Raw genomic sequence first — 27,858 nt, 5'->3', positions numbered from 1 at the left:
GAAGCACCAGTATGTCAGGAAGCTAAATCTCAGCCGTAAAAATGGGATCCAATGAACTGAATATTTCACGTGGGATCCAATGAACTAAATCCACTTCTGCAATGGGTGTTTTTTTTAAGCACACACATTATATTAACCAATAAAACAGAGTACACAAGTACACATACAAGCGAAAACAACCAGATAGATTAGGACGAAACAGGGGTACAGAAAACTTTGCATAGAGAACCCCAAACAAAAGAATATCACTAGAAAGTCCCTCGAGGTCCTTGCAAACAGCCAGACTTGAAACCACTCTCCATCACCGGCGCCGCCTAGACACACACCGGAGAAAGAGACAAAATATCAGCAATCAAAAAATCCAAGTGAGCGCCATAGCCATGAAGACGTTGTGAACCGAAGACCAGACCTGCAAAACAGGCACTTGACGATGTCGCGTGTCGGCCGAGGACATTCCCCACGCCGACCTGGACCCAGATCTGACATATCCCGCCGCCATTGCCAGGGAAGAACGCCAAATCTGCCGCCGTCGGGCCACCAACCTTGTACCAGCACCAATTTGTCCAACTTGGTGGCACCACCAAGAGAGGCAGCAACCGGCAGATGCACGAAACAAAGCTTTCACAGCTCCGAACAAACGATGAGCAGACGAGGCCATCGGTTCAACGTTGCCGCCCGGGAGAGCGTCGCCGCGGTGAGGAAGAGACCGAGGCAACCTTATTCGACACAGCACCAGCCTCACCAATCTGGCACTACTAGACGAAGACGAGACCCTAAACCTATAGAATCACTGCACGAGAACTAGAGCCCACCTCCCCCCTCCTCCAACCGCCGGAGCAGCGGACCAAGGGGGGGGGTGGAGATCACCGTCTCGCCAGTGTCCAAAGGAGGGTAGGAACCGCCCACTGTCGCCAGAGCCTGGCAAAAAAGATTTGACTAGTGTATTGTGTACTGCAATGGGTGTTTAAGTGTGGAACAACATAGATGCGAAACAGTTGGGGTGCGGAGTGGTGGGAGGAACATTTAGAAACAAATCTAATGATAATAATTTCATGTCATGTAAACCATATATTAATAAAAATATATATTTTTAGCAAAAGCTTACCTTAACAAAATCTTTTTTTATCAGGTTACCTTGACAAAATCTAATATGCCTTGTGTTACGAAAAAGCGAGAGTATAACAGTCAAAGCTGCGATGTCAAAACCAAACGATATGTACTTTTGCATACAGCGTAACACCCACCCCATACCCGGTACATAGAAATGGTACGATACCTTGCCATGTAGGAGTACAACGGTTTCAGCACGCTCTTTGGAGCTCGACTTCTCCATGTCACTTACAGACAACTCTAATAATCTAGGAGTAGTCAGCTATGAAAAAATAAGCTGTCTACAAAAGAAAAACTTGGACACACACTCCCTCTTCGTTCCTTCTCTTGTTTTTCTCTGATCAAATCCTAGGCGGCACTTACAGACTGCTGTATATGCTCTCAGACCTACTACACGGGCACACGGCTAAACCTCATCTGTGGCCTCGAAAGCCAAAACAGATTAGCCCAAAAGTCAAACTACGCCCGCAGTAGCGCCTGGCGTAAAAGATTAAACGCCAGCTCTTGCCGCTGCCATCCATCAAACAGCTTACATGGCAGCGTCCATTTCCAGAGAAAATGGCGATGCATTACCAATCATCGTAGGCCGGCTAGCCCTTTAGTAAATGAAAGATCTAAGGCAAACTACGATAGTCTGTATAATGACTTATTAAAATGAACGGTCACGGTTGCACCCTTACAGGGACACCAGAATCAAAGCTACCCACTATCTGAAGGTACCACATAACCAAAGACTCTATCATCTAAATATTGGACGGCAGTGCAACAATGTTGCTGCGCTAGCAGAACTTCTAAATCTGGAGTATACAACAGAGCGTCAGAGATTACGACGCCGATGGTTCTGGCTCTTTCCTCCTCTTCCCCCTGTTTATGACTTTTGTATTGTCGGCTGGCTCAACGTTTGGATCCTTGGCGTAGATGATGCAGTCATCAAGGGTGTAGATCCTGAGTGCGAGCGAAGATACAGTTGAAGTCTTCATAGCAACTGTGAAGGAGGACCAGTACCACCAGTCGTTCTTCAGGAACTCAGTTCGTATCATACTCTCCAACAAGCTGGTGGCCAATACCATCTGAAATAGGCATAAACACAAGTAATCAGTACAACGAATAGTGTTAGACACAAGCATAACTTGCACCGCTGCTTGTTCATTTGTCAGTAAACGTCTAAATGGAACATTCAAGTCCCTACAGGTTTAGAAGTTGATATAGCACCTCTAATACCAGTTTTATCACACAAGAGAATGTAAATGTGGTTTTGGGTCATACGAAACGCAGCCACAGATAAAGCCGAATCGTGAAGAGATAGCATGCCGCATTTAGTTCGGTCATTAACTGAACAAAACATGCCTTGGTAACTGTGAAGAGCACTATTGACAGAAAACTTCATGTATTATACTCTAGACACGAGGAACGAATATATGCAACTAGGGGGCGCAAGCCAGCATAAATTTTTTTTTTGTTTTTAAACAATGTGAACTTTTCATAAATGTACAATATGTTATAGGATGTGCATTTACAAGACATGATCATTTGTCAACCATAGAAAAATAAAGTTTTGTATATGTGTTGCTGCTATACTAATACCTCATCTCTTGTACGTTTTGCACAGCACATAATATGACACATTTTGCACAAATTATGGCAAGTGTTCATGTTCTAACAGGTAATATATCTATGATTTTCTAATTAAACTTTGAGATGCATATTTATGGGGTGCAGGCACAACTAGGAAGTCAGCATTCCTATCAAAACATGCCGTATCCAGGATTATACAAAATGGTTATAAACTCACAAAATAATTAAACAATACTAACAAGACATATTTTCTCATCAACAGAAAGGTAAATAAATAAATTAAGTCACCTCGCATATTGATTCTGCATCCTTGACAAAAGTGCGCCATGACCGTCTTTTTATTTGTTGAGACTTTGAGGCTCTTAAAGCTTCCTCAGGCAATGCTGCATCTATATCAAGCAAATTTATCTTTTGCTGCTTTAGGATATGAGAGTTTTTTCCTACAACAGGCCTCAATGATGACTCTGGAACCAAGCCTCCATTAACAGCCAACAAACTTGTTGGCTTGTGTGTTACGGAAGATGATGCCTCACAAGTACTATCAGGGGTGGGCTTCCTAGATTTTGGCACATTTTCATCGCAAGTATTATCAGGACAATTTTGACCAGACTTGGACTCTTCCTGCCCTAACTGTTGTGCGGACATTGACTGGCATTCCTCTAGGGAGGAAGTCCAATCATCTGGGACATCTTTTTTGTCTTTATTCAGAATAATTGCAGGTTCAAGAAAAAATGCAGGTGAAGGGACAAAAGAAGGAACTCCATTTGATCCAATAAGTCCGATATCCTTCACTATCTCCTTGTTTGAATCATTTGTGACAAACTTTCTGCAAATCTCTTCAAAGTCATATGGGCATGAGTTCAACTTTCTGCTACTAGATGACTCAATGGCAGAGCTACGGTCAAGGGAATCTTTTTCCTTGATATCAGACTTGGCACTCTTCACTTTTAGCTCATCATTTTCTTTGCTTTCACTAGGAGAATGACTGTTTCTATTGCATTTTCCAGAATTATGCCCTTCATACTCCGATGATGTGAAATAGGTCTCATGACATGTTAAACAGTGGTGTCGAGAAGGCCATACAGGTTCTAAACAGTCGCAGCGGTATGTTCTTTCTTCAGAACCTATGTTTGTCTTCCTTCCTCGCCTTCTCGAGAGATTACTTGTGTCCTGGTCCAATTGCAAACCATACTTCTGCTCCAAAACTACTGCAGCCTTGGTACTTGGAAGGTCCATAAGCTGCTCATTCTTTGACAATATGGACACTGGAGGATCACGGAGATAACCACCTTGGTGATTATGATGTCTTTGCCACTGAAGGATAGCATCTTTCAGTTCCTTGTCCCTAGGATCATAGTCCTTTAACCAGTCAACAAGATACCGAATTTCTTCATCAGATTCATAAATAAAGATAGATGCTGAATTCCAACCTTTATGAAAAAGAGACGCATCGTAGTTGTTAACCATGCTAATGTTTCTCTCCTTGCGTATAAGCATGCTTCCATCAGCAATCAGCAAAGGACGTTTACCAGGTCTTCCTAAAACCCAGTACAGTCGACCCAAAGAATCTTTTCCGAGACAATCTCTTCTGAGAGATGCCATATTAAGCTGTGACTCCACTATGCTAACTGAATCCTGCAATTTTGAAACATCATCAGATAAACTATCCATTTCATCATTATCAGCATCGCGCTCAAGTGATCTAGCTGATGATGTTTTCAGATTATCTTGGAATGATGTGCTAGCATTTTCGTCAGGTAACTCCCCTCCAGGAATCAGAGGTGGAGCTACTGGTGCTCTTTCTGCAATAGGAGTTCCTCTCAAATTTAAGTTTTCACACGTACTGATTGTACCATCTAGTAACCTCTTCTCGCAACTTTGGGACCGTTCATCAATGGTGCCCCCTTCAATCCAGTCACTAACTGTCTCTGATGGTTGCCCAGAATGTCCCAAAGATTTATATTCTTCAATCGTAGACATGTCATTGCCACTGCTGCAAGGTTTGTCTACATTCAATTGCCCAGGAGGAGCACCTTCAGCTGGGCGGTTCAGGTTCACTTCAGCCTCTTCAAGATGGCCTGATACAGTGGGCACATCATTCTGTTTATTTTGCACAAGTCCGGAACTATTGCTTAGGTGCTGTTCAATTTTGCTAATTCTGCTTTGTCTAGCATATGAAGTCCTTATTTCTTCTTTATGTTTCAAATCTTTCAATTCAAAATTCAAAGCACGGAACTTCTGCTGGAGATCACTCAACTTATCTGGACATTGATCTAGATGTTCTCTAATTAGAGCTGTGTTGAGCATTTCATCACAAAGAAATTTGAGCAAATCTATTCTCTGCATTTTGAAACCAGAGTGAAAGGTCAGAATATGTAGGTCGTCGCTTTGTCTACTATGTAAATCAGCAGACCAAGAAATGATTAGATAATAGTGCAGAAAAATAATAGAGAACATATGTTCTGGCTAACAGGCTAAGTACAATCATATCAGGCCAAAGAAGTAGCCAGAACCCTTCCATAAAGACTTCAAAGGAAAATCATCCAAGAAATCAGCTGAGAGCTCAACTTGCAAAATAAGGCTTCTCAATATAGTTTCTCTAGAGTAGGACAATACAAGGAACTGAGCTAGGAGTTCTCATCAACTCGAATTTGGTGCATATTTCTTCACCAATGAAAAGTTGTCTAGTTCCTCCTCGGCAATCTAGTTTTTTTCTTTTCTTTCGACAATACAAATACGTTGGACAAAATTATTCGGTTTCTCACTTCTTCCTGTTTTTTAGAGTGTGGATAAGCTGCACATCTTCATTGTTAAAGGGCATGTGGATATGGAAACATGATCTCTTGCACCACATACAACTATCTACAGAACCCAGTGGCAGTTTCACAATGAAATTAGGGGGCGGGTATGAATATATGCAAAGGCGCAGGCAGTCATTGGGGTGGTAGAGACATAAGATCAGTAGTTTTTTGTGCAACTGGGCCCTTGGCACCACTGCTAGAACCACCCGTGAATGAACAAATAAGTTCAATATCCAAGAATGAAGGGACCAATTTTCGGTAGAGAACTTGTGAAAAAAAATCGAAAACATCTGGACATGTCTATGAGAAAAATTTGGTCTAGCTATGGAGTGAGGTCTGACCAGCTTAAATCTTGTATGGGAAGTATGCCAATTTGAACTATCAAATTTCACAGTTTCATTCTTTTAAGATGAAATACAAAGAAATAAACAATACATAAAATAGATCTCCAAATTCCAAAAACCAAACGACAGAGAATAGCTACTTCAAAGATGAAACATAAAAGATTTACCTCATATATGCTAAGCTCCCAGTACTCCTTCTCTTCCATTGCTGCAGCTAACTTACTGAGTACCTCATGAAAGGCATGAAATTCCTCTCCAACATGCTTCTTTTGTTGTCGTTTCAAATCCTTAACACCCTGATCAAGATGTGATTTCTTTTGACCTGACATACATGAAGGACAGTACCAATTTCCTTGTGGTATACGAGCTAGTGGTGGATTCAAGCAGTAAGTATGGTATTCTGAGTCACATTTATCACAAAGCAGAACACTATCATCGTCCCTATCAATGCCACATACTTTGCAAACACCATCCTCCCATGGAGCTTTGGGTAAATTGGTTGCCGCACTCAGAATATCATGTAGCTCATCGTGGATTTCTGAACCAGCATTTCCATTAGACAGGTAAAAATCAAATTTCTGTACAATGTCGAGCACCTGCGCCAGCATGTAAAAAAAAACGAAATCCAAAATGTTTACTAAAAAAATCCTGGTAAGAAAATTTGGCAAACAGGAGGTTAACAGTTAAACTGACATATAATTAAATCAGCATAGGTGAGAATAAACCTAATTTGATGCCCGTTTATTTTCTAGTCATAATAGAATCTATCAGACTCATCTGAAATGAAAATACCAACTCACAAGAGATATGTTTGACTAAATTGATGATCAGTTACAGCATGGCTCTAACCAACTATGTTTGCAACATCGTCAAGTATAGTATATGGTCATCGATGATCACTTACAGTATGGCCCTAACCGGTGCAGTTTACATCTAGTCAAAGTATAGTATCGTTCATTTATCCTTGTACTCCATAGTCCATATACTGATGCAGAACTTCTACTGTGATACAATAGCGGATTATTGGGCCCCACATCGCCATTTTCTTTTCCTATCCCCATAATAACTTTGTGGGAGGCAGATATGCAGCATCGTGCATTAGAACACGTAAATTATTTCAACACAGGCAACTGAGTAACACAGGGTTCGAGGACAGAACTACTCTAAATATTTCACAGAATCACACAAAAACTGAAGCAGTCAGCATAAGGGTACTTCTGGATTTTCGCAATGGACAGCTAATAATTAAGCATTGTTCAAACAAAAAGGAACTAGGAAGCATGAGTTGTTCCAGAATGACCTTAACAAGCTGAAAAGTAGGTGCTCCAAGAAGTAAACAAGTAATGATCAGTAGTAAATCAAAGGGAGCAGTGAGAGACAGCCATTAGATTATCTTTGTGGCAGCTAATCTAATCCAGTTTGTAAGAGTAACAAAACCCTAGAAAAGTAATTTGGCGACACTGTACTAGAATGTTACCAACAGATACAGTAGCAGCTAAATTTATGCCTTCCCTGGAAGCTGGACAGAATAGCAAAGATGCTAAAGACAAAGGGATAACGAACCTCTGTCTTATATAATGATTCAAAACCCTGAGACAATGAAACAACCATGTCCAGTACATCAGGTCGATCACCAAATGCGGTGTGCAGATTGCGGATTACCTACAGGTAAATAATAACGGCGTCATACTTTGACCAGGGAACTAATTGCCAGAGGCTTATTCGAAGAGAGTACTGGGTTAAGGTCTTAAGGATGCTGAAAACAGCATATACACTAAATTCCATCCATCTCAGTATCTAAATGCTTTTTCCACCGCTCAATTAGAAACAAAATTAGCAAGTGCTGCTCTAGTAGTAGGCGCACCAAATATGCCATCAAATTTGATAGTGTCACGAGCCGTGACATGTGCTCATGAATCAAGAGAAATTCTGCAGTTTTTTGCGCCAGAAGATACAGCATGCACAATGAACTTAGAATCTAGGGATATTCAATTCCGCAGAACTAAAACAAATATCGAAAAATTGTTACCTTTTTTACATGTGTGCCCTTGATATCAATAAGGCAACGTCAACAGGAAAACAGAATAAAAACTACTTGTGCATAACATGTCTTGCTGCATTGTCAAAATGTATAGCAAGGTTTTGAATATCCATATAGGAGTTGAAACTAAAGTAAGGCTCAAATTTAGGCTTCTGTCTACTATAAATTCATAATACAAGCAGTCCATGGGCTTGACTGGCATAATTACAAGTTAGTGCATGTTCGTGCCAGCTCTAGACCTGTAGTAGAAGCCATACTACAATAGAAGTAAACTGGTGTAACATTGTAACCAAAAGCCCATTTAGGGAAACAACAATGCTGAGCAACACCATTATCTGGCGTTACCTGAAACCTAGAAAATCAAGCTGATAATCAGTACAAGTACTGCCCTGGCCCCACCCCCTCTGCACCATTACATTACTATCTAGCAGAAGCTAATGCAATAGAAAGAGAAATCCTTGCAGGCACATGAAGTCATCCATGAAAAGTCTGAGAAATATCCAAATGTGCATCATCATTGAATAATATAAGAAGATGGTAAAGAAAAGCGTACTTCTTGCACATCCTCATGAAAAGTCTCCCAAGATCCACAGTAAGCACCCACAGCCAGCCTTATATCAATTGTGCGGAAGTCCAAAGGGCGAGACACCATGCCAGGAAATCCAAGGATCCCCTCATCCTCGTTCTCATTAGAATTCATTAGAGTAGTTCCAAGCAAATTTCCAAAAAACTTAGATTCATCTGAGGAAATAGCACGTCGCAGGGCAATACGACACTTTCTCAAGATAGCATCTGAGATGGATATAGATTTTTTTTCTTTCCGTGAGTTTTCGGGATTTTGTGGCACAATCACACGACATGCCTGTGCCAACACGGATAAAACAGCTTTCTGTAACAAACAAAAAAAAAACATCTTTTAGTATATTTGGCAAATTATCACTTAGTCACAGGTAGCTTCCTCGCAATAAAAGACAAACAGCAAACATCACGGTGAAGAACAAGTCTAATTTGGTACCGAGTGAATAGATTTCTTAAAATACAATTTAGGCATGGCCCTGCAATGCAGTCACTCCTCTTTTAGCAGCTGTATACTAAAATTTATTTAAAACTGCAATGTTTACAGCATGTTCATGTTAAGAAGAAAAATCCTGGTTATGCTAAAGAAAGCAAAATCTTGTAAAACATCATCTGAATGATTTTCAAATTCTCAAACAAAATTCTACCACCGCCAATGTCATCCTTTTGAGGGATATAATACTTCACATCATAACAGAGTAAAAGTACCAAAAAACATGGAACTAGGGAACTTCATTCATGCGTTTATGTTGTGGGCTAAGGGCCAAAGTTATAGAGTGCATGTGGACTTCTAATCTAGACGGTAACCCACATGACAGGGTATGAATCATAAACTGATATAAACTTGTACTCTATAACTCTTACAACTCATTATTATTTATGAGAAAATGCAATACCATCGTGTCTTGCTGTATTGATGGAACAGATTTGTTTTGTACAACTTGAGAGCAAGCCAGTCAAAAACAAAGAGGAAAAATACTCTGAAACATCCATAATGCTATGGAACTATAGGATCATAACATATTCTACTTATCTTATGAAAAAATTCTTATATAATTTCATTCTTATGGAAAACAGAACCATAACTGCAGGAGCATTACTAACCTTGGTAGGTCCGGAAGCATTACCCTTGTAGACCTCTTTACTTATTGATTGCTCCAAAATTTTCCTTGCCCATTCCGGAGGTTTTCTCTCCAAAGCTTCATAAACACACTTTCTAATTCTTGTTCCCACATTTGTTGGTAATTTTCTCACAGGCTCCAGCGGTTCTGCCCAATCTGGCAATTTTTTATTATCAGCAACAGGGACCTCAGCAGAATCTATCATATCAGTATCCTTGTAATCCATCATAAAAACCTTGTTTCCTTCATTTGATGAAGAATTGCATATCAAACTCTCCGCCTCCACAAGCAGCTGAAAAATACAAGACAATTATTGCACAGCAGCCACAATTACACATAAACAGTTGCCATTCTAAAATTACAACCTGATCAATTTTATAATCTCTCCTTAGCAGGCAAAAAACTAAATAAATAGATAGATAAGTAATAGGACAAAACATAATACAGCATCCTTGTGAATTATATTTGATATTCTGGTTTCTGGGAATTAATGTAGCTACGAGGACCCCAAATTCAGCTGTGGCTTAGAACATTAAAAAGGTCTCCAGCTAAATTGGCAAAAACAAAATGTGTCCATAGCAAGATATAACAAACAAACAAAAAAAAATCTACAATCAGGTGGAAAGTCTCCTTATAAACCTTAGGAAAACAACTGGGTATTATCTTAACTGATTACCCTGCCTTGTTAGGATTGTACACACCTCTTTCCATATTATCAACAGTAAGGGCATTCCGTATTGTTTTTCCTTTAAAAGGGAAATCAGTGCCAATGGTGACACGTAACCTAAATAGAAAAAGATTTCTTCCCAAAAAAAGAAAATGCAGTGTGCTCAGTTTTCTTTTCCCTCTAGGAAACAACATATAAACATACTCTTAAAAGGAAAATGGTATGGTACACCTAGGAGTACGTAGTCCCAGCCACGTGTCGGTCACCTGTTCGTCGGCCACGCTATTGGGTTGCATCGTGCAACCCGTTAGGCTTCTAATTAATTAATCTAAAAATACGTGGGAAAATGCGGTTGTTGCTGATCCGATTTTTCTGTAGCTTAATTCGTGGAGTTGGACCAAATATATACACCGAAGCTGTGGAGTTCATTTTCATATTTTTTTGCTGGACACCCGATCGCATCACCCGCGGCTCAGTGCGGCACCGGCTCCTTGGTAGCCACCGGCAACAACAACCAGGCGGAGCTAGCTAGACATGGCCACCGCCGGCAACGACGATGAGCCCGAGGCCAAGAAGCCTGCGACGCACCCGTCGATCTGCTGGACGTTTCTACGTCAGGATACACATATACGCAATAGCGACGCCGGCCGAGACGATGATCGATCTTCTTTCCCCGCTGACGAGGTATCATACTAGGTACTACTATTATTTTCATGCATGCAGAAGTCTCTTTCTCTCTGTTGTTACAGACTATAGCTGCACACTCATATCTAGATCTAATCGATTCATTAATCAGCCGAGTAAACCTTCTTGAACTCCTTTGTATGTATAACTATGATGCATTTGTACTTGACAATTTCTGGTTCTTAATGACTTCAGTTCTTCGGCCCAAGTGATATTTGTCATAGTAGAACAATCCATCCATTTGTCCACTCATTTATTGCCGTCCACTGAGTCTACAAGGCAAACAATTCCCATCAAAATTTTCATATACTCTTTTCTGTTGTATACTTCAAACTAATTATATTCTTATGTTTTAAGGGCTTGATTCAAGGTGACAACTGAACCAACGGATGAACTGCTGCTCCAGTCAAAGCATACTTGCAATTAAGTGATTAGCTTAGCAATACCAAGCACTGTTGGTAGATACTTTCTTTTGTACTAATATATACTGCACCTCATAAGGATGTAAACGACAGCTTGTATTGTATCCCTCTATGTTTCTTGTGGTATATACACTTCTCTGGAGATGCACAAGCAAGACATAAAAAAAAGATATTCTTGACTACGTGATTCTCGTCATATATATCCTTTTTTAGTAGTATATACCCCAATTAAAATGAAGTTTATATATGCCAATTTGAAAAGTTGTATATACCCCAATTTAAAAGTAGTATATACTCACTCATAAAAAGTTGAGTGTACTCACTCAAGAAAGAAGTATATACTCACGAAAAATAGTATATACCCTTTTAGCAAGATGTAGTATATAGTTTAAAAAATTATATACTCCCTCAAGAAACAAGTATATACTCACGAAAAGTAGTATATACCCTCTTAGCAAGATGTAGTATATAGTTACAAAAAATTATATACTCACTCAAAAAACAAGTATATACTCACAACAATTAGTATATACCCTCTTAGCAAGATGTAGTATATAGTTACAAAAAATTATATACTCACTCAAAAAAGAAGTACTCCCTCCGTTCTGAAATAACTGACGTGGATTTGTGTAAGAATTTATGCAAATCCACGTCACTTATTTCAGGACGGAGGGAGTATATAGTCACAAAAAGTAGTACATACCTCTTAGCAAGATGTAGTATATAGTTACAAGAAATTATGTACTCACTCAAAAAAGTAGTATATACCCTTTTAGCAATAAAAAATATATACTCACTAAAAAAAAAGGTATATACTCTAAGTAATACATGACCATGTGCACATTAAAAATAAGGTGTACTACCATCCTTAAGAAGGCAAATCATTTTAGTTTTCTGCATGCATGCAACGGATTACTGAAGATTAATTCGGAGGTTGTTCGCGCATGCAACAAAAAATCAATTTTCTAGCCTTCTGGTAAACTAACGATGGAACCCAATAACCAGCAACCCATTAAGCCATATAGGAGTACATACACCCAGGAGTATGGAAGTGGAGTCCCTCTTAAAAATAGTTTGTGAATAAAGTAATTGTACAGGCGCTGAAATCAAACTAAATATAATTAAATAGGAAACAAAAAGTTGAAGAAATTTTAAAAAGGAAAGCAAATAACGATAACATCATATATAAATAAAGCAAGCTCAAGACTACGACTCATGGCTGATTGTAGAAGCAAATCCTTACCGAGGCATCCTTCTCCATGCCAGCAACCCCAGGTAGTGCTCCGCACAGGATACCACCATCACCTTGTAGGCAGCGAAACAACTTCACTCCTTCTCTGCTGGAAATATCAGACAAATCCATGCATCCACTTATGGAAGAAACAGCTAATAGATACCTTCTGGCCAACTCTGGCCATGTCAGCTTGTTAGCAGTCAGCATATCAAAGTTTAATTCTTTTGCTGAATTGAGACTCTCAGTGTCCCTCTTTCTTCCGCGTCTGGGCTTTGATTCTTTGGGATCGATGTTTGGGTCTACAAAAATCGCAACCTTTGATAATAGCTCCCCAAAAAGAACCTTAAAGAGTGTAAGGTGGACCCCAGGCAATACTACACCACTGTATCTCCCAAGTGTTTGGGCTGCCAATTTATCTTGATCAGCTTCCTTCATAGAGGATGTTTCAACAGGAATAAATACAGACACAATCTCTTCATTATTGGTCAGACCCGTTTCAGCATTTGACAATAATTCATTCTGATTTGCACAAATTGGCCATGGGTCAATAAGTTCGTCTTCTAATTGCTCATATGAAGGAACTTCTTTGAGGCCAATTATTTCAGCGAAGCGCCCCAGGAATTCCCATATCTAAAAGAAGATTGCAATAAGGAAATGGAGAACTATGTAAAGATGTATTTCTTTAAAAGTAGAAGCAGCGACAGATATGTATAGAGCTACCTGGAAAACATCTCCCGCCAACTCTGGTGAAAGCTTACAGCTAATAAGATGTCCTGGAGGTAGCTCACGGATGCTAGAACCACTAGGCTGAACATGATCCTGTAGCCCAGTCACCGCAGATCCATGTCTACCATATGACATGGTATCTCCATTACTTTGACCATCCTTGTGCACAGCCACAAGTGAACCACTTGCAACCGTAACACAAGAGACAGATTTAGCCCTATCACATAAGAACTGATAGTTTAAACAAGCCAAGGATCCAGGAAGAGATTCCAAAATTTCTTGCACAAAATCCAGATCAAGCCCAATTCTGTCTTGGTATAACCATTCTTTCAGTAATGTACAAGAAGATTCCACATCATTCTTCTTCTCTATAAGTCGTGGTATAGTGGGCCCATTGGATGAACAAAATCTAGTTAAGGGAGCGCAAGGACCATCAAAGTTCTGACATCCACTCCCTTTGTTTAATGAATGATTTTCACTGCTATGTGAGCACAAGAACATCAAATGGCCATGTTCCTTGTACATTTTTTCACAAGCTTCCATCATAGCACAAGAAATCATCCTCCATACTGAGGAAGATGATGTTCCCTCAAATGTAAAGTCACCAATTCTGTCATGAATATTGGCTTCTTTACTTGGTGCCAAACTAACATTATCAGAATGTGAAGGTAGTATTGGTGCCGTCATATTTGAACTATGTCCATCATTGCAATTCAAAGAGGTCCTTTTACCCACCATATCATTTGCTAGAAATGATAAGTAATATTGATTGGTCTCAGAGGGATCTGATAGGAGACTTGATATATTATCATCCATATAGTAAGCAGCATCTCCAATGAAACTACTACTTTCCTTCGTTTCAGATGTATCGGCCTTTCTTGCACCATTTTGAGATAGAATGGTTGATGCTTCTGGTAGTGGGAACACCGAACATGGTAATCTTCTCACCTTAAACAAAGGTCCAAAACTCCCTCCATCTTGCACCTCACACTCAAACAGTGAGCCAGTAACTCTATCATGCCAGTAAGATGTAAAACCCACTGGCCATATCTGGTGTTGATTGTGGTAGCTTGCCCGTTTATCAATTTCCCCCAAGCTAGTAATAAAGAAATCTTGATATTGAACTGGTAGGCCAACCTACAGTTACAACACATCAATGCTGTCAAAATCAGTGTCACAGTGAACATTTTGGAGCCTGCATTATCAATAAAGAAATATCTGTACCAGCAGAAACAACATATAAAATGGACATTGAATGAACATAACGTCAGAATCTGAAACAGGTAATGACACTCACAGTGCAATGATTTAATCGGCGGTTATTACTTTCCAATAGAAATTTTGGAGCCATTGGTGCATTTCTGTCTTCACTAGGACTCGGCTCGGTTGCTTTAGTAAAAACCGATGGATCCATAAAAATGTTAGCACTTCCAAACTCGTGCTTCTCAGCAAACATGGGAAAAGTTGATGCTTGTGGAAAATCTCTTCTCCTTCTGCGTATATGATTTGAACTTTGTGCTACATTTCCATCGGCAACAAAGTCTCGGTCCGTGGAAGCCAATGGTTGTCTCATGCTAAAACCAAATGCTGGCATAAACTGATTCGCGTCTGCAACATGATGGCCAGAAGTGGGATTATTATAAGCTGCACCATTGATGGTCAACATGCCTAAGATATGCAGTTACAGGCTTCTAGCTTCAAAATGTTAGCAAGACACATAATCTTTTGGAAATAGATATAAATTTTCCTTCACTGATAAACACATACTATGCCTAAGTGGGCACACATGCACTGAACACAGTGGCTAGCAGAAGTTGACCTTGATGGCTAACACAGTGAAGTGCTGTCTAAAAAGTTACAGCACGTAAAAGGTGCAGAAAATCTCCAACAAAGAACACATAAGTCTCTCCTACAGTAAATATGATTGATCTACTGTCCTTTCCTTACCATAAAGAGTTGTATTCTTTAAGTGAAGGCCCTCAAAATGTGGCAACTCAGTCAAATGAGCTCCATCAGGATCAATTCCTCTGCATGATTCAAAAGAAAATATTTTCATCAGAAACTTCCACAACTTCACAGACATTATTATTTATTATTTCAAAGCACCCCAAAACACTCTAGCTTATAAATGCTGTTGCTAAATAGCTGCCACAAGTCACTTGTAGTTTCACTTTGCTTTGCAAAAAACAGAGTCTCAAAAATCAGAAGTTTTTCCTTCAAAAAGATATTTCAAGTAAATGAAAGTCAAAATATTGACCCCTTGACAATAAAACCGAGAGCACCATGCATGGTGGTGACAGCACTGCTCTGTTACATAATGAACAAAGCTTATACGCTTCAAGGCAGCACACAAAAGCGATCAATGACAATCAAAGGACATAGTGGTTCAATTGTTTAAACGTTGTAGTTTGTGGTACTACAGTACTACTGAGAACTATTGGGGCAGCACCCATTAAACTGTCAAGGTTATAAGCTTCTTAACACATTGATATGCAAAAGGCAAACTCTATAATGCAAATTTGACTCCGTAATAATCACTAAAGTGAATTCAAGAAAATAACAGTCACTAAAGATAGACCACCATTTATCAAGATCACCGAATCTGTACAAAACAGTGGTGAGCTGAAAATAGAAGAGAGGTTAGCTTGAAATTGTGTTTGGTTTTGAAGTTATACTGCAATCACATACTCTGCTGCACTGATCTCACAAACATCAGTGGATGAGCTATTGACTAGTACGTCTATGGCTCTATGCATTTACCAAACTAACAACCAAGAATAAAGTTCAATAGCACCAGAGAGGCAGAGAACACATTCTGCTAAGATATGAACTACAGATTGTATATTACAACAATATTGTTTAATAAAGGGATCTAACCAGCACATGGTAAAGAAGAAGAGGAAGAGTTCAATAGAGGGCCAGCTACTTGGGAGCAAAAAAATTGTTTGGTTCCATTTGCCACACTAGTTGTACCTTTAAACCTAGGCATCACAATTTCTTTTGGAATATTTACATTATTTCACTGTAATAATGTGATCATACATAGGCCACTGAGAAATAGTTCATGTTCTCAGAAACCAACTCCTAGGTTTGACTCACTAAATCTCATTTTCCAGTTTCCTGGGATCTTCAGATCAGTATTAAGCTTCATGGTGAATCAAGACTTATCCCCTAAAACAAGCAAAGCAAATTGCTTGAAGCTCCAATCACTGGCAAAGAAGTCTCTCTGAACACAGCAATAATGCAAAGGTTGATGTTTGTTTGGAACATCAGTAGGCATGATCTGATGCAAGTAAAGAAACACCACAAGATTGCAAATTTTGAAACTCTAGATACACAGCGCAGCACTTCCAGCTAGCCCACCACCCATGGGGGAATGGATACCTACATCTATACAGATGCACCAATTTGCGGATCATCTGATCTGCCACCCACTCAAGAGACATTTTGGTGCTGATTTACACAAAGGCGAGGGAACAGCCCCCAACCATTGACAGGAAATCTTTCTAAAGAAAGTAGGACAGTAAAGTTTAATGTGTGTCTGCAACACCAGTAAGCACAATCTGACGCAAGCACAAAAACTCCAGGAAACTGCAGATTTTGAAACCACAGACGCTCGACGGAGCCGCACACCAAACGTCCCAACCCTACCGACCAGAGAGAGAGAGAGAACCTGGATCTATACCTCAAGATGCACCAATTTGCACATCACACCGTCTCCCGTCAACAGAACTCAGATTTCAGCGCTGATTGGCAGAAGAATGGCAAGAGAGAGCCTAGATCTATACCTCAAGATGCACCAATTTGAACATCACACCGTCACCCGTCAGCAGAACTCAGATTTCAGCGCTGATTGGTAGAAGAATGGTGGGGGCAGAGTTTAGGGTTCTCTCTCTCTCTCTCTCTCTCTCTGTATGTGTCTCCCCTTCCTATTCTCCTTTTTGTATCAAGGAGATTGGTTATTGGGCCAATGGTTATAAAGGACAAGGCCCATGGAATATGACTCAGTAAATCAACTCATAAAGGAATGCAAGAAAAATGTGCCATCATTACAACAGAAATATATAATTTTAAGAAATTCCTTGTTTTATGAAATTCCACGTCACTGCCAGCAAGTATATCCGAACCTGGTTGAATAATTGTGACCGCTTTAAAAAAAACCAATTGTGACCTACAGAAACCTAGTTGAGCATAGTGTAGGGGAACCGACTCGAATTATTCCCACTAAACATAGTTCATTGTTGTCACACTGAAAAATAGTATAGATGTAGGTACCTTCCCCCACGGGTGGTGGGGGTCTTTTAAGTGTTGTAACCTATATTGAGATCATCAGAATCTAGCTCAGCAAAGCATATCAACAAAATTACACACGAAAATCACATAGTATAGATAGTTATGATCTACATTGAGATTATCAGCATCTTCCAAAAAAAAGAGATCATCAGCAGAACATATATTGAGTTTGTCAGCAGAAAATCTAAGTTAGAGTCTGGCAGCAGAAAATCATTCAATAACAGTGGCAACAACCAGCATCCAAAGAAGGAAAGCAGCACATTTTACATTAAAATACATTATTCATATGTTGTATATGATATTCTAACGGTTTAATAAAGGAAGGCACCATTTGCCATGTGAGACTTGTCATCTTAAAGAAGAGTAGATGATATACCGGTTTCATACATAACTTGGTTAATGGATGCCTCTTCTACCTGTGCTACAATGTTTGATATACTTCGTGCCTGTCTATTTTCGCTAATCGGTTACTCTTTTATTTCCAAATACTGCACATACTGATAGCCTTCCAAGATTACAAAATACATACAGCCAGACCCCAGCAACCCAGCATAAACAAGCATGGCACGAAACCTACAGTTCCCACTGAGAATGGAGATGCTGCTAATAACAAACACAGAAGAATTTTCCAAGCTAATATTTGTATTATGCAACCAACTGGCATGTTCTTTACAAACTCTGAAATCGTGAACCCTGGTGGAGCCACATTATAGTGCTTTGGTGCCCAGGCCGCCACTCAAATTCGGCCAGCTATAAAGAATATGATGGTTAGACATGGGATCGAGAAAAACAATCAGGCTGAACCAAAGGCATACATGATCCAGGTGGTGTGGTCCATGCAATTGATGTTGGCCAACCCATTGTAGGCTTTTTTACGGGCACCAATCCATGTTAGGTTTTTTGTGGGCACCAATCCATCTTAGGTAGCAATTCAGATCGATACTATGTTATACTCTTGCCACAAGAACTAAAAGAAGAAAAGCAAGCCAGTCATGTAGAGAACCACAATTACCGGATCCCAACTACACCCCTACGACATTACAGGGAAAGAGGGTTCAGAACGGAGTTGGATGCAGTAGTGACCAATTCGGGAAGCCAAATCGATATCCGTCAGAATCCAGGATGGATTCAGATACTTCATCCAAATACAAATTCAGATTCGGAGAAGGTAGTATCTGCTCATGCCCGGTCCTAATATTTGAGGGGCCTGAGGAGAAACTAGAACCCAGGCCGTTAATATAAACATCAAAATAACAACTCATCTACTCCTCTTTTCCCTTTTTTCACTACCGGATGCATACTTTTTTGATGACATGATGATGCTGAAATTTGAAGGAACAATTAGTAACTGCCTAATTGGAAACTAACACACAGCTACAAGATACTAGATCAAACTCAATAAATTTTTACCTATTATCATGATGTCCCGGACACTTGTGTCGTGTCGATTTTGCAAACGTGGGATGGTGGTCAGGGGTGGAACGGCCGGCGAGACAATGATGGAGCGACGCACACGCACCGACTAGTCACTAGCGTCAAAGCGAGACCGTGACGAAGCAATCTAGTCTGGCCTCTAGGCATCTCGGGCTCTCGGTGATCGTCATCTGGTGTCTAGCGTTTTGTCTGCTGAATTGCCGATGTGTGATTGCGCATTCAATGTGCCAATGTCCACAGGTCCACTCATCATATGTCGTACTCAGTTGCCGATCTATTGATTCATAGGTCCACTCGTCGTACTTGGTATCTCGGTACTAGTATATCAATCAATCCTGAATTCGATAAGCTCTCATCTTGAGTACCGAATCGGCCAACATTGTGCCAGCCGGCCAAGCCTAGGCCACAAGAGATAGAACACAAGTTACAAAGTACACATGCCCACATACCTAGGGACCCCTTGGTTTCATGGGCCCACGACAGCCACCCCGCTCGATCCCCCACCCTACCCAGCACCAAGGTAAGTATTAGTTATTTCCCGTTGTTCTGGGGTGGAAACATACCCATTAGCCAACTTCGCTCTGAAGGAAATTGACTTTCAAGGAGGCATGCAATAGTTAGAATTGTTAGTGTTAGATGAACATTGGACGTGATAAACAATTTGAATGTATGTGTTTAACGTGTTCATGTGAGAAGAGACAACATAAATGAAGGTTTGTAATAAACCGTCATGCATACTCCAACATGCATTGGCCAAGTACAGACGTTGTTGTTGCTTTTGCCTCTCCAATGACCGCAACCGCAGAGGAAACGGGTCTAAGGATATATATGTCGGTGGCAAGCTTAAGAATTTCTTGGATATAATCATGTGGTTAGTGTAAGATGACTCCAAGGTGTGTCATTGTTTATAGCCGGTGCCTATGAATGCCGGCGTGGACATGCCCACGATACTCTTCATCGCGGAACTTGTTGTGCCGACCGTCGTCTCTAGGTTCCTTGAGATTTTTTATTTTAGTTATGCTAGGCAATTAGACGATGTTCATAGTCGTGTGCCAAGGGGTCACATGTAAGGTGAGTTGGGGACAAGGTGCGTCTCTATGATGGTCGATGGTGCTATGCTTGAGTTGTAGCCAAGTTGGCGCAAAAAGATCGATGCTATAGGCAAAGCTTCTTCTAGTTTCGCGAAAAGAGTCAACATGAAGTAACGCCATTGTATAAAAAGGTCCTGCCTTTGACTCAAGAGCTTCAACTCTTCAAAAAGGTTGAATCTTCTTGTGAGTCGGATTTACTTCCTCTCTCTCTCCTCCCTCTCTGCATATGAGTGATAATTATTTGTTGGACGATTAGCCACTTGTCATCACACATTTCTACATGGCCTTATGACTTTGAAACTTGCCCAAATACCAATCTTTCGTCCACTTTGCCACACAACACTGGGCCAGGCTGGAGGGGGGGGGGGACAAGGGGACGCTCTGGTGTATGTATATGTAGTAGGCCGGTGTACTTTGTAACTTGTGGTTTCTCTTTTATGTACTAGGCCATGAGCTTGGCCGACTAGCCCAATATTGGCCAAATCGATATAAATCCGGGATCGATCGATATACCAATACTGCGAGACCGAGTACAACAAATAAACCTATGAATCAATCGATCGGTAACCGAGTACGACCTACAACGATTGGACTTGTAGACAGGCATACCGGATATATGCATTATGCAGTCCCACATCAGCAATTCGACAAACACCATGCCAGGCGCTAGTTGATGAGACAAACAAGCCGTCGTCTCGCGAGAGCCTGAGACGCCGAAAGGCCAGATCAAATCGCTTCGCATGGTCTTGCGTTGACGCTAGTGACTAGCCGATGTCGTCTGCATCGCCCCATCACTGCCTCACCGGCTGTTCCACCGCCGACCGCCACCCCACACTTGCAAAATCGACACGAGACGAGTGCCCAAGTTGTCATGGTAATCGGTAAAATTTCGCCACAATCTCACGTTGATGTCAGTGACTAGCCGGTGCGTCTGCACCGCCCCATTGCCGTCTCACCGAGCGATCCTCCGCTGACCGATGTCCCTCTCTTAAATAATCGACACGAGAGGAAGTGTCTGAGTCGTCACAATAATCAGTAAAAAAATTATTCATTCCGATCTAGTATATGTAGCTGTGTCAGTATCCAATTAGGCAATTACTAATTTTGCCTTACAATTTCATCACCAGTATGCCATCTAAAAAGTATGCATTGGGCGGTGAGAAAAGGAAAAAAGGGAACGAGTAGATGAGTTATTATTTTGATGTTTATATTAAGGGAATGGGTTCTAATTCGCCCCAAGCCCCGGGAATCTCAGGGGTGGACCTGAATACCACTGAGAACAATTTTGTCCCTACTCAAATGAGGATTATCTTCTTTGGTGAGCTTAGTAAGGGATGTCGAGTTGACCTTCCAAGGTGAGATAGAGCAAACTATCTATGAGAGGTAGGACTTGGACTGCCATATCATTGGCCGATGGTGAGACCAATGGCACCAATGATGTCAGAGACGCCTCCCAGCCCCACCTAGCTATTTAGTTTGCCGTGTCCGCACGAGTTCTCGTCGAGCGTTGGGCGATCTAGTAAAGGCCAACAAGGCAATGGTAGACCATATGTTGGATGCAGCTCTTGCGACTCAGTTGTTATCATTGCGCAAGCAAATCCAAGAAGTTCTGGCTGAGGTGATCCATACTTTGTGTGAAGAGGTATTAACCATCAAGTTATGGCCGGCACGTGTTGTCAGCCTGACAGAGCGCATTGAGGATGCAGCTGGGCTCGGCTTGGACCGGTGTGGTCCGATGTTTCAGGGATTCCCATCACCGTCATAAACGTAGGGCAGGCCACCTTCTTTGGTGCTTGCTCTCTCGTGCATCGCGCCATGCTGCCATTTGCTATGGTGACGTCAATCTTGGTCGTGTGCCTTGCAAAGGTGTGAAGTGTCGCTTTGTTTGAAGATGGAATCGACGATGCCCCATGGACTAGAATGAAGACACAAGAGGGTGATGTTGCCGCACCACGACATGCAAGAATGTGCTGACTTGGTGATGGTTCACGTGTTGCAACTGGCGAATGTAGAGGCGACTGACAACTATGGGGCGTCGTTCCTTTCCTCAATCTCAAGGAAGGTGGCGTGCCACTCCCTTGACACACCATTTGGGTGCTGCTATCTCCCTTGACACCCCCACGTCGCAGCGGGAGGCTGATCACAAAGCAACAGAAGAAGGTGATAGAGAGAAGCAGCAGTGTTGTGGTTGTGGCTCAAGCACCTCCATCCTCGTAGGGTTCCTATGGACGCAAGCACTGCTGCTTGGGGCTCAAGGGGAATGGCCTGCCTGCTGCAATTGGTATGCACACAAGGTGGCATTGTTCCCCTAAGGCATGTGGCATGGTATGGACATGGATATGGTTTTGGATGAAAATATAGCCTACAGTCTCCCTTCTTACCTTCCACAAGCATAAACATACGAGAGATAATAGATGAGCCAGTCCATAATGAACGAAACATTTCAATTTCACCAATGAAGAAACAAGGTAAACATTTTAAAAAAGGAAATTCCATACTAGAGTAAAAGAAAGGTCAGGCAGCAGGTATCATGCGACTGTAAACGAAACAAAGTAAAAAAAAACAGTTAAAAAGCTTCTCTCCTAGAGATTGCAAGTCAAGGTGATTGGAAATTTCCTAGGGCCCAAACTGCATGTACCTTCATGACCAGATACCCAGGTGTCCTACTTCAATTAACTGACAACACAAGGCACGCTTGAGTGGTTACTAATCGTGCTAAAACTACAACAGAGTAAAATTCTTCTTTGAGAAAGAGACAGAGTAAAATTCTGTCCTGATAAAAAAGGCTAAAACTTCAAGTCAGCTGTATTATCTCGTATATCATGTTGTTCACACTAAATAAGGGAGAAACATGCAACAACCACAAAATACCAGGTGTGACAGCTAAATTTAGTAGTCTCACTACAGTAAGGTAAAAGAAGATGCAAAGCCATGCCACACTCTTACTAATGCTCTAGAGAACCATCGCTACTGGTTGCTACTTGTAGCATTTGAACTAAGTATCTAATACTAGACAGTCAAACAGAGCATAAAAATCCAAAGACAATACTAGATTAACACGCCATGACTAAAGCAAATGAATGTAAGTAACTATAGCAAGTTGCGAACCAAATACAGTGTCAGCCAATATAACAAGGTTCAAAGCATCATGTCACGCTCTCGGTGCGTCTCAAAAATACCATTTGCCGAGCACTAGGAATTCATAAACAACATTCTACTCCTTAGAGCAAAGGAAGATCCCTGATCAAGTTAGTTGCAAACCAAAGTTGAATATAAAGAGGGATCTGAGATAAGTGCCTGGTGAGGACAGGACCCTCCGTCCAGTGAGTTGGGGCAGCATCCTCCGTCCAGGGAGGTGGGGCAGCATTGATGTCGAGCCGCACGGGTCCAAGCTTCCAGCGTTCGGAGCGCTTGCCATTCCTCTCACACTGTGGGCACATCCAGTCCTCGTTCATTGTCACTGCGGGGCGACGCACGCCAGGGGTTGCAGGCGGCGGCGGCGGCAGAGGCTGGGTCCCGACCGGCGGACCCCAGACGCGGACGCAGGATTGGTGGAACGCACGGTCGCAGGCGTCACAGATAATGGTTTCCCATGGTGTCTCGGGCTTGCCGCAGACCGCGCACGGCCCCGGGGGGTTCCCCCAGCCGGCCTCCCCCGGCCCCGGGTGAGGGAACGGCGGCACCGCAATGGCTCTACCAGCAGCAGCCCTCGCCAATTCCGCCTGGTGGTACATCACCGCCAGTTCACGAGCCTCGCGCTCGTGCATGAACCGCAGCTGTTCCTGGGCGATGGCGGCAGGCACGGGCCATAGCGGGAGCGGGGGTGGCGGCGGCGGCGGCGGGGTAGGGGGGAGAGCAAAAATGGGGGGAGGAACCTCGCGCGGGGGAGGCAGCAGGGGAACCGGCGGCGGCGGCGGCGAGGGCGGCGGCGAGGGCTCCTCGTTGAGGTCGATGTCGAGATGCGGCGGGCGATCCATGGCAACCAAAGGGATCGTGCTCGCGCTCGCGCTCGAGTTCAGGCTAGGGTTCGAATTCCGGGCATAGCGATGGGGCAGCAGCGAGGGAGAGGAGTAGCGGCGAGCGGGGGAGGGAGGGAGAGAGCAAGCAGCAGGGGAAAGCAGAGAAGCTCCCACGAGCAAAGCGAGGCTGGGGTTAAGGGGGGAGAGAGAGAGAGAGAGGGAGGGATTTCATTCCAGAAGAGAGGAGGGAGCGAGCGCCCACGGGAGCAAAAGAGAAACGGAAGGGACGGGAGGGACACGTGGACGGAGGCCGGGGCTGTAACGGATGTCAGTGACCCGTGCGGCGAGGAAACGCATGCATGCCCGGCTGTCAGTGAGTCGCGCCCGTTGTCGTGGGGCGCTGGCCGCTGGCTCGCGGTGGGACGCGGAGCGTGTGACGCGAGCGCCGGCCCTTGCCCGCGAGCCCGTCCTCCGGGCCGCCGCTCAAATTGCTGCGTCTACCGAGCCACGCCAAAAATGCACACGAACGTTTTCGGTTTCCACTGGACTATTCCAGCTGCTGCTTCAGCGTACTACATGGTTTATTTTCAAAATTCAAAATCCTGGGATTTCAGTATGCAACAGCAACATCATCTTCCCCACCTCCCAACAACCTACTACTCCCGGCCTCAATCCAGTCAATGCATACCCTGTCACGTTTTTGACCAGCCAATGCATGGAGGAGAGGAATGATTGATTTGATTTTATTGCGCTGAGCTAAATGTGAAATATCGCATAAAGGACTAAATCAACGGTCATATCACAAAATTAAATACAAATGAATGCTTGCAATAGTTGTTCTCATTTATTAGCAAAAACTAAGATGCATTTCAGTAGAGCCGGTAATTAATTTGATGTTAAATACGAGCCTTGCAAATATTTCAGCAGAGCCGGTAATGAATAGGAGTTATTAAATATAAATTATTTTGTCTTCGTGTAGATTAGCCGATAAAATTAGCAAATACGGCATGCACACAACCTTTTTGTTCTTATTAACTATTATTTGTATCTAAGTTATACTCTAATTCAAGCTATAAATAAAAGTTTTCGGTTCTATCCAAGAAGTTCACCGAACATACAGAAACAACTCTTTATAAAAAATCCATGGCAAAAGAAAACAATTTTTCCTATATTTTTATATTTATTAATTAGTTAGTGCTAATATATTTTTCTAAAAAGATTGTAAGTTAGAAACAATCCTAAAATTTATTGTTAGACATTTCCATGTTCTATATAAATAAATCAAGTAAATGGTGCCTATATTTGGTTTTTATTTGTTGGTCAGAATTAAGTTGTACTACTCCAAAGGAAAGGAGTACCTTTTTGGGGGGTTGATTAGAGAAGTTAGTACACCAAGTTGATGCCGAGTTGTACAACACCTATACTAAGTACATTCACTGAAACTCATAATTAAAGCAACACGGTGGACGTTACATGTGAATTCAACCTCCTCTACCTGGTTGTAGACCGGACTAATCGTGATTACTCCCTCCGTTCCTAATTAATTGGCACCGGTTTTTTTTCAAAAAAAATCCTGTAAAATTTTGAAATAAATCTGCAGTCCACATCTTCAATTAAATGCGGACTGCGCGTTAATTTCAAAATTTTACAGGAGGTTTTTCGCAAAAGTTCCAATAGAACGTGGATTGCGGGTTTATTTCGGAAATTTACAGGATTTTTTTGCAAAAAAAACGGACGCCAATTAATTAGGGACGGAGGGAGTGCTTGTTATTGGACTATCACAGTAGAGTATATCTAACAATCATTTCTTGATATATGGTATGGAGATTTTGTATAATCAGTGTTCAAATATTGTGTCAATTATATAAAAAATAAAAAATAGTGTAACTCATTAAATGGTTTAGCAACCTGTCATTAAGAGATATTGTTGTTGTAAAGGTTTATTCCTGCCTTTAACTAGAATATATCTTTGAGTAAATAATTAATTGGAACCAAGGATAAAAACAATTAGTTTGGTATTTGTGTAATATCTCTAAAGAATGTACTGTACCATATATCTTCAGTTTTGGCTTATTTTGTTACCAATATGTATTTTGCATATTAATGTGGTTACAAAATTATTTTGTTAGACAAATACAATGATATTATTCTTACATGTCTAATCTATATACTTTCGCGTAGCAGTCAAATTCTTCAAACTTTTTTTTCAAGAAAAATTCTTGAAACTTTGACCGCATGGAGAACAGCGAGTCTTAGATATGCAAGGATCGAGTACATCACAAGGAGTTTACTTCATTTAAAGGGCACAAAGAGAAAGATAACCCAATTGCTTCTATGGCAAGCCTCTCGCGTAGGTAAATATTCTGACATTATTCGAAGGTTATGTGGAATCTTGTGAATAAATCAAGCTGGAATACCAATATCCAAGAAACATGTGGTTTTCCATATATACGACTATATAGTACACGATGCACTTTAGTATAAATAAATCAAGACCATGCTTAATTAAGAACATACGAACAATACACGCACTAAATATGATCATAAGCAAGATTGCAAAGGTACGCATGCCATGTCTACGGTCTAGCCCGCATAAACATATTAGCACGTCTAAGATCGTGGTAGCAATTTGAATGTAAATGTGGAAATGCAATAGATGGTGGCCAAGAAGGGCAACTAATGATGCTGTACGAATCGTAGCATCGGACCATTTTAATCGTAATCTCGGGATGCAAGTACGGTTCCAACTCGGGGCAAAACAACAAGCACATCTTGCTGTTGCAGCGTAGCTGCGTAGGACTACACAGCGGCTATAATTTGTCCGGTAATGAATTAAGGACGCCAGCCAGCCAACTAACCTATTTAAGCTGCACGTTTCTGCCTAATCAAATTCAACAAAAGAGTCCCCGCAAAAAAAAAACATTGACAAAAGAGAAAAGCCCAGTGCCCCAGTCCATGTTTCTTTGCTGCAATACTGGGCCCAAACCACCAGAAATGTGGAATAGCTTTGGATCATCAACTTCCCCGAAAAAAAACTCCTGACCATCAGCCTCCAGTCTATTTTCTGACGATCGTTTCTTTCACCAAGCAGACTGTTCTCTATCCATTTCCCTTGGGAAAAAAAGTTTTTTTTTGTCTTCCAGCCTTTGCATTGGAAAGATGCGCACAACCGCAAAGAGCGGGGCATATGTACAGATACTTGAACTCCAGCGATTTTTAACTAAAAAGGGATATTGAAGCACCGATTTAATAAGAATTGGATTTGGGGTTGCTAATATTACTGATGACACGATAGCTAAGGTATTAGCTCTGTGTTACATTACAAGCATGTGCTTTACGAATTGGTGTACTACTTATCTCTGTAAATGAAGAATTGAAGATGCTACTATTGCACGGAACACCCAGTCCCCCATTGCCATTTATTCGAACATCAATAGGCAAGGCAAACGCTCAGAGGATTGATCTCGGATGTCCAACGTTACATGCGGCTCGCATCTTCTACGTAGTACCTATCGAGTACTACATTACAGTCGACCAAACTTTAAGTAATCCTATATTAATCTGTCAACATTGGCCGTCGACGATTCGACCGGCCTCACCCAAGTCGTAATTAACGATCGAACTAGTTCATGATCAATAAAATCAAACTGATTAACCAGCCTGATCACGCCCTCATGATCGACAATTAATACTCTTCCATCTCGAAACAAGTGCCGTGGATTGTATAGAAAATAAAATCTATACAAGGGAGTATATGCAGCAAACAACGACGATCCAATT

General features: G+C 41.6%; 1 protein-coding gene across 1 annotated transcript; it reads right to left on the bottom strand.

The window, feature by feature from the left end:
• Positions 1–1,192: 1,192 nt before the first annotated feature.
• On the bottom strand, positions 1,193–24,323 carry LOC100841541 (methyl-CpG-binding domain-containing protein 9). The gene is made up of 11 exons (XM_003571066.4): positions 23,417–24,323; positions 15,249–15,328; positions 14,599–14,909; positions 13,296–14,438; positions 12,585–13,205; positions 9,552–9,860; positions 8,425–8,760; positions 7,394–7,492; positions 5,998–6,426; positions 2,974–5,025; positions 1,193–2,180 (listed from the first exon to the last, which is right to left on the bottom strand). The coding sequence occupies exons 1-11, from the start codon at positions 24,094–24,096 to the stop codon at positions 1,935–1,937; spliced, it is 6,306 nt and encodes a 2,101-aa protein (XP_003571114.3). The 5' UTR covers positions 24,097–24,323; the 3' UTR covers positions 1,193–1,934.
• Positions 24,324–27,858: the final 3,535 nt, after the last annotated feature.

Source organism: Brachypodium distachyon, chromosome 3 (genome assembly GCF_000005505.3).
Source record: "Brachypodium distachyon strain Bd21 chromosome 3, Brachypodium_distachyon_v3.0, whole genome shotgun sequence".
NCBI classification, from domain to species: Eukaryota; Viridiplantae; Streptophyta; class Magnoliopsida; order Poales; family Poaceae; genus Brachypodium; species Brachypodium distachyon.
This window is presented reverse-complemented; position numbering and strand designations above follow the sequence as displayed.

Excerpts from the sequence above, each read along its gene's own strand:
- LOC100841541 (XM_003571066.4), bottom strand. The coding sequence starts at position 24,096 with ATGGATCGCCCGCCGCATCTCGACATCGACCTCAACGAGGAGCCCTCG. Across the intron at positions 9,861-12,584 it reads GCATGGAGAAGGATGCCTCG|CTGCTTGTGGAGGCGGAGAG; the intron begins GTAAGGATTTGC and ends TGTATTTTTCAG. Across the intron at positions 6,427-7,393 it reads AATCATTATATAAGACAGAG|GTGCTCGACATTGTACAGAA; the intron begins GTTCGTTATCCC and ends ATGCTGGCGCAG.